This window comes from Drosophila santomea, chromosome 2L, assembly GCF_016746245.2.
Source record: "Drosophila santomea strain STO CAGO 1482 chromosome 2L, Prin_Dsan_1.1, whole genome shotgun sequence".
Taxonomy (NCBI): Eukaryota; Metazoa; Arthropoda; class Insecta; order Diptera; family Drosophilidae; genus Drosophila; species Drosophila santomea.
Genome location: NC_053016.2, coordinates 20,784,651 through 20,792,089, shown reverse-complemented (window position 1 = coordinate 20,792,089; position 7,439 = coordinate 20,784,651). Strand labels below are relative to the sequence as shown.

Below are 7,439 nucleotides of genomic sequence, written 5' to 3'. Positions count from 1 at the left end.
AGCACCGTAAACCTCATGGCTAGCATCGCGAAATCCATGAATTTCAAGATCTGAATCTGAGTCCAGCACAAAACGTAGGAATTCAACGTATTTTGAGCATTTCGTATTTTAAGCATCTTGTTTCCTTACAGAGCTGTTGCAGTAAGATTTTACACTTTGCGATTACGGGCTCAACCAGGCCTATGGGATTATAAAACCTTGCAATTGTGCGTCTACATGGGGTCGATGATGACTGTATAACAGCAAATAAGAACAAGAAATGATCAGAGATAGGATCCCAAAGTTTTGTTAGTGTCCATCCCATCATCCAATTTCAAGTAGGATTCCATGTCCTCCTTGGGTACATCCTCTACAACTAACGGATTATTGGAATACCATTTCCTCAGCTTGAACCATTTCCCCGGCTCTAAGCAAGAATTTTAGTGGTCTGGTGCATAATGTTAATGGCAGCTTCCACGGGACTGGCACCTAATATTAGATCATCCACGAATAAATTGCAACGAAGAATTTCTGCTCCAATAAGAAATGCTGTCTGCTCATCCATCGCCAACTGGTGCATAGCGCTCACAGACAAGCATAAGCTTAGTTGTAAAGCTATCTTCTTTAATAACTTCCATGCCAAGTATCGGCAAGAACTGACCAGGGATGTAGGAGCAATAGACATATGCCCAGGCCCAGATACTCCATCATGAATGCAGAATACTGATTCTTCACGACAGGATTTGGATTAAGCTTCCTCTCAAGAGATAAAAACATCCGCATGGCCTGCTGATAGGAATCTCCTAATTTGGCCGGCAACCGGACAGAATAATCACCAGAAGACATTAGGGCAAAGTGCAGCTTGCAATTCTACTCTACTCTTGCAACTTGACTCTCTCCTCACGATCCTAATTTTCTGCTCCTCGTACGCCTTGCACTCCCTAGATATTCCTCGACGCTCTTTATTTGTCCTGGTGATGTTACTTCGTATACTATCGCTTAGCAGGCACGTTGATAACTATCGATGCCCAACATATATGTTTAAAGAAAACGTTGGATTTGGTTTTATTAAAGATGTATACAGCTTGAGCAATACTCTCGCGCAGCTGAGAACACAAAATTTGCAGCAGTATTTATGGTTTATTATTTGTCGATATGTATGTATTTCGCGATTTGCATTGGTCGGGGTCACGAAACGATTAGCCTACGAGCTTTTTCATTAGCTTTTAAATTAATAACACTTATAGTTCAAATAGTATTCTAAGTTTATTGTAGTTTTTTTGACAGCGAAAGGATCCAAACCTGCGCAAAAACGTTTGTATGCACGACTGAGATTTAACATGAGAGAGTTTGTCCGAGCGCTCTGTGCGAAAAGATAAGAACGCATACGAACGTTTGCTTTAATAAACAAGAGAGAACGCTATAGTCGAGTTCCCCGACTATCTGATACCCGTTACTCAGCTAGTGGAAGGGAGAAGGAGAGTCTTAAACACAATTTTTGGCGGTTTGTAGGCGTTATAGTGGGCGTGGCAGAAAGTTTTTTGGCAAATCGATAGAAATTTACAAGACCAATATAAAAATGAAAAAATATCAAAACATTTTTCAAAAGTGTGGGCGTAGCAGCTTTGGGCGGTTTGAGGGCGTTAGAGTGGGCGTGGCAAAAAGTTTTTTGGTAAATCGGTAGAAAATTACAAGACTAATACAAAAATGAAAAAATTTCAAAACATTTTTCAAAAGTGTGGGCGTGGCAGTTTTGGGCGGTTTGTGGGCGTTAGAGTGGGCGTGGCAACATGAATCGACAAACTTGCGCTGCTTCTATGTCTCTGGAGTCTGTATGCTTAATCTTAACTTTCTAGCTTTTGTAGTTCCTGAGATCTCGACGTTCATACGGACGGACAGACGGACAGACGGACGGACAGACGGACGGACGGACGGACAGACGGACATGGCCAGATCGACTCGGCTATTGATCCTGATCAAAAATATATATACTTTATATGGTCGGAAACGCTTCCTTCTGCCTGTTACATACTTTTCAACGAATCTAGTATACCCTTTTACTCTACGAGTAACGGGTATAATAAGCAAATAAATGAGCAAGAGGATAACAATAATTGATTTACGTTTGTATTAACTATTACAACTGGTCTTGTTTAATCCTGCCGGCTGCGTGGAGCGACAGGCCCAAAATAAGGTAGCCCTTGTTCCCGATGTTCGTAACGGAATTTTGTTTAGCGATGAAGCGCATTTCTGGTTGAATGGCTATGTAAGCAAACATAACTGCCGAATTTGGAGTGAAGCTAATCCTCATGTTTGGTGCGCTTTATGGGCTGATGGAATCATTGGTCCGTATTTCTTGAAAAACCATGATGGCCAGAACGTTAAAGTTAATCACACAATAATGTGGGTTAAAACCAAAAAAAAACAAGAGAGAACGCTATAGTCGAGTTCCCCGACTATCTGATACCCGTTACTCAGCCCATGGAAGTGCGAAGGAGAGTCTTCAACACTGAAAGTTTTTGGCGGTTTGTGGGCGTTATAGTGGGCGTGGCAAAAAGTCTTTTGCCAAATCGATAGAAACTTACAAGACTAATACAAAAATGAAAAAATATCAAAACATTTTTCAGAAGTGTGGGCGTAGCAGCTTTGGGCGGTTTGAGGGCGTTAGAGTGGGCGTGGCAACATGAATCGACAAACTTGCGCTGCGTCTATGTCCCTGGAGTCTGTATACTTAATCTCAACTTTCTAGCTTTTGTAGTTCCTGAGATCTCGACGTTCATACGGACAGACGGACAGACAGACGGACGGACAGACGGACATGGCCAGATCGACTCGGCTATTGATCCTGATCAAGAATATATATACTTTATATGGTCGGAAACGCTTCCTTCTGCCTGTTACATACTTTTCAACGAATCTAGTATACCCTTTTACTCTACGAGTAACGGGTATAAAAATAATACTCTGATACTGTAATACTAATATTTGAGACCCTCAATGGTTTTACATAATAGAGTCATTGTATCTACGAAATTATAAAAATCGGATTTAAAAATAATGTAACGTAAAATTATGTAAAATATTGGATAATGACTGTCGTCTGACAAAATCGCGAAATGGATGTGGAAACAAAAATGAAGTGGAAATTGACGTACCAAACGCAAATTGGTTGCCTAATTGGTTTTATTTAATGCCCACCAAATTCTTATTTGTGGCCACAATCGTGAATTCGAAATGACAAATCCAATTTCGTTGTCTAATTTTGTTCCACACAACCGTCATCATTGTGATTTTATTCCGATCAGTTAAAATTGTGTCATTTGCGTATGAAAACTTACGCGTTGGGCTCACTTGCGCATTAAAGGCCTTAAAGGTTCCATTTGGCAATGGGCTTCTAAGCTGTGCAAATGTTTATTTCTGCGATTCAGGTCAAGACATTTGACCAGGTTGCATCTGGTCAAATAGAACTAAAGCAACCCGAGCTCCTATAAATTTGCGATCAATCCGACAGCTTGCGAACTTTAATTTGCAACTATGAATATCTCAGTGCTGTGGCTCTACCTGGTCCTTGTGTCCGCCCTGCTAATCTTCTCAGTGCCCTCTGTCGAGTCCACCTTTCTTCTGTGGGCCTGTTTGTACCGGCTGGAGATCTGCCCCTTTAAGACCACCACCACCACCAAATGAAAATAATATTTTTACTAAAGATTATTCCAACGGTCAATAAAGAAACAAATCAAAAATATTTTGAACATTCGTCCGAAGTCCAGTGTTTTTACAATCAAAGATACTGCTGATTCTATAAAGATACATCATCCTCTGACCTGAATCCAGCTATTGGCGTATCCTATCCTTTGTGCGGTATGCTTGGCTGGTTGCGTAATTAAAAGCCAAAGTCATCAGGCAAGTGTTAAGTTTGTCCTTAGTTACTTGCACTAATTAGGTGTAACGCTCCTTCGGCGGCTTTTATTTTTTCGGCTGTCAGTACGTGTCATGGTTTGGCAACTCCAAAGAGAAACTTCCGCTTAGATCACGTCGTTTTGGGTCATTTAAGCGAGTTTCCCTGCAGGGTGCGGTCGGATTCCATAAGTTAACTTTCGTTACGAGTATATCTCAATTAGTCAAAGAGAACTCAAACAAAGTTTACGCTTCGGTACTTACCTGTTCAGAGAAAAAAATTGTAACTTTGCGAGAAAGAAACATCTTTGCAGCTCTTACAATCACGAATCTACGTATTTAGGTGGCACTGATAATAATCATAACTTCATGTAAAGATTGTAGGCAAGTTCGTTGCTAAATGTTTATGACACTTCATATTTAAAATTCAAAGTCAATATTGGTTTACCGTAAAGCAGATCATTACAGAGCTATAATAAAATATAATATTACCGCTCTGACATTCAACATTATATTAATAAATTACGAACGGCCCCCCCAAAATTTAATTCTTTCACAATTTAAACCCAGTAACGGTCTGTCCCAATTGCGGCCAAGTTGTATGTACGTTTAGAATGTAAAAATGGTATTTGGAGACGGAGATTTTTTTAGATGCAGAAGGGTTTTTTAAGTACTCCGAAATTGGTATATGTGTTTTTTAAAAGAGCTTCCTTTTTGAATTATTATTTTACGAAATGTGGTATAATAATCAGGCAATTTGATTATTATAATCATAACCAAGACTTTTTTAAGGTTTTTCATGTTTTTATAAAGATTGTCAAAACAGAGTGCAAGTCTGTTTCAATTGTTATATTAAAATTATTCACGCGGTTTTTTTTAAACTGTCAGAACTAACATAAGAATTTACTAATTCAGGTCTAGTACTCAGCTGTACGAAATCTGGTCTTCCGATATGAAAGTAGCTGCTCCGAAATATGTGGGCGATTTGCATTCGATACGCTTATTATTTGTCCATTGATTACTACCAAATCAGCCAGAACAAAAATAGCATCATAGTAACGCAGTATAAAATTTACAAAACGTAATACCAAATAAGAAGCCAAGCGAAATACCTGAATGCTACCAACAGCGTTAAATGCAGAGTAATGGAATCCCCATTCCCATTTTGATTGTCATTCAATTGTCATTTAATTCGAACTGAGCTTAAAAGAATTGCCATTTGAGACAGGCCGCAAAGCAAATTTCCCGGAAAGTGAAAGCAAAACAGGGTTCAAAATTGGCATCTGGCGGCTAAGCGGACATAGATATATATATAAATACCAATTGGCCAATAAAAGCGACGCTAAGTCGTTATGCCCAATTTAAAATTATTAAAGCATTGTAAGCAAATGTCCGAGAAAGAATTCTCCTCATTAGGGTTGAACAGTCGGAAATGGCTAGTTTGACTTGGCTAATGATACTGATCAATATACATATATAATTTATAAAGTCGGAATACCAATATTCCATTTTACTATACGAGTAACGGGAATAGTATTATATCACTTGAAGCCCATTGGTTAAATGTCCGACTTTACTTCGCTTAACAAGTTTGCCTGAATTTAAATTTAATTTCGTTGGCTATTTGATGTGCTATCACGAGCAAAGTTCGCTTTTGGTTTTTCAACTTCACGGAGGATAAACGCATTCAGCTTTCCAATTTCGGGGTGACAATTGTAACAAATCGATGTAAAGTTAACTTTAAGTGTTTGAAAAGGTGTAAAAACCGAAGTGTGTACTAGCGGCTTGCTTAGAGGCGCCACAATGTAGCAAGGTGTCGTCGCCAAGTCGTGTCAAAGTTTCCGCCGCCCTTTCCAAACGACTTTTTGCCGGTGTCGCCAGGCATTGACAGCCTGGGGGAGTGATGGTAAACTTTGGGATGAACTTACACGTGTTCAAGAACAGGAGAGTGGGCAGTGGATGGATGGATGCCGTGGGAGGGTTCTCCACTTGCCCTCGAGTCGTATTAAACTACCCCAGATTGTAATTCAAATTTACAGAGTGCAAACAGCGTAGAGATTGCAATCAATTAAATATCACTCATACGGCATGTAGTCCAGCATTTTCGAATGGGAGCGTGGGCAGCCTGTAAGATGGCCGAAAAATCGCGTGGGTCACGTAGGTTCACTGTTTGAATGCGTAATGGGATTAAAGGTGCCACTTGGGAGATTTCCAATCGAGAAAAGCAGTAAGCCACAACCGAAGACGAGACTGACTTTGGCTAAGTCAGTTAAAGCACAATGAAGTGTCTACTAAAGAGAAAAAACTTATTTTCTTGTTTCTGTCAGTAAAACTCCTTGCATTATTTTGGTCATGGATAAATATGTTTGTTAATGCATAATCGTATTTATTGGGCGCGGGAAGAGGCAACAAAAAAAATGCACTCTATTATCCAGATGAGGTGGTGTTAAACGGACAGAGAGATGACCTCAACAGGCACGCAAGCAGGATGAAGCAACCATCTGCTGTGGGAGATAGGAAGGCCATGAGAATGGCTAAGACCACCAAGTAAAAACACACCGTTGTGGCAATCATTTTTGCTGATCTTGGCTTAGAACTCAAGGGTTGAGATATGGCCTTCCGGCTTTTATATGCCAGTCCCAATGAAACTTGACTAAGTCGTATTGCAGCTGTCAAATAGTAAACAAATACAAGTTGATCATTACCTGATCAGTGTTTTCTATACAAAAGTGTACATATTTGTAACGCTATTCATTATTAAACTTCTTACATAAGTATTGAAATGTCAATTTACATTAGGTGGGGAGACAACTTTTATTAACTACATTATATGGACTTTTTGCTCTTAAATGTCATGCAGAGTTGTATCTCTTAAACTGTACGAAATAGCATCAGATCAAGGGTATTTCCAGATATTTAACAAAATACCAAGTACTGGTAAAATAAAGATTTGGATTGGGCGATTTTGTTTGCGCGTCTATTTTTGATGTTGTCTTACTTAAGCTGTTTGAAAGGGTTCTGACAGCCAAAGGAAGTCAAAATAACATCTATAAATAAAAGAATTTACAAGCAGAGGCAACGCGTGCTCTGACAATGGATACTGGAACTGAATGGATAGGAAGACTGTACACATGAATGAAATTCAGCAAGCAGCGCCAGCAACAGATGGGTGCCAAAATGAGAGGGAAGGGGCATACAGAAATGGCAGAGCATCATCGACAGTGATTGCCTTCATCTGGTGGACAGCACATGCGCAGTTTTGAGCACATGGTGGACTCCGTTCGCAATTTACTTTATACTGGACTTTGCGCACTTTTTGGACATCGTGGTTTCATGTGGATCCCATTAACGACGCAGACTTTTGCGCCGGTTCCGCCGATTTTTACTAGTTAGTCCTGTGTACGGATTCAGCGGTAACGGTCGAGGTCGTTTGCTTGGTAGTCACAACGCATTGTGGTCGCGAAACGAAATTTTAAAACCCGAGTATAAGCCAAATAACCCGCATTTCGAACTCGCATAGAGTAATGTTCTTTTCAAACGAGCTGACACTTGGTCGATTTGCTGGT

At 39.9% G+C, this 7,439-nt stretch overlaps 2 protein-coding genes across 2 annotated transcripts; one reads left to right on the top strand and one right to left on the bottom strand.

Annotated features, from left to right (window-relative positions):
* Nucleotides 1–3,513: 3,513 nt before the first annotated feature.
* On the top strand, nucleotides 3,514–3,675 carry LOC120458805. The gene has a single exon (XM_039646597.1). It carries the CDS (start codon nucleotides 3,514–3,516, stop codon nucleotides 3,661–3,663), a length of 150 nt encoding a protein of 49 aa, XP_039502531.1. The 3' UTR covers nucleotides 3,664–3,675.
* Nucleotides 3,676–6,238: 2,563 nt separating this feature from the next.
* LOC120453873 lies at nucleotides 6,239–6,486 on the bottom strand. The gene has a single exon (XM_039638782.2). The coding sequence runs from the start codon at nucleotides 6,445–6,447 to the stop codon at nucleotides 6,301–6,303; it is 147 nt and encodes a 48-aa protein (XP_039494716.1). The 5' UTR covers nucleotides 6,448–6,486; the 3' UTR covers nucleotides 6,239–6,300.
* Nucleotides 6,487–7,439: the final 953 nt, after the last annotated feature.

What these genes read in the sequence shown, in the direction of transcription:
- LOC120458805 (XM_039646597.1), top strand. Translation starts at nt 3,514, where the DNA reads ATGAATATCTCAGTGCTGTGGCTCTACCTGGTCCTTGTGTCCGCCCTG.
- LOC120453873 (XM_039638782.2), bottom strand. Translation starts at nt 6,447, where the DNA reads ATGATTGCCACAACGGTGTGTTTTTACTTGGTGGTCTTAGCCATTCTC.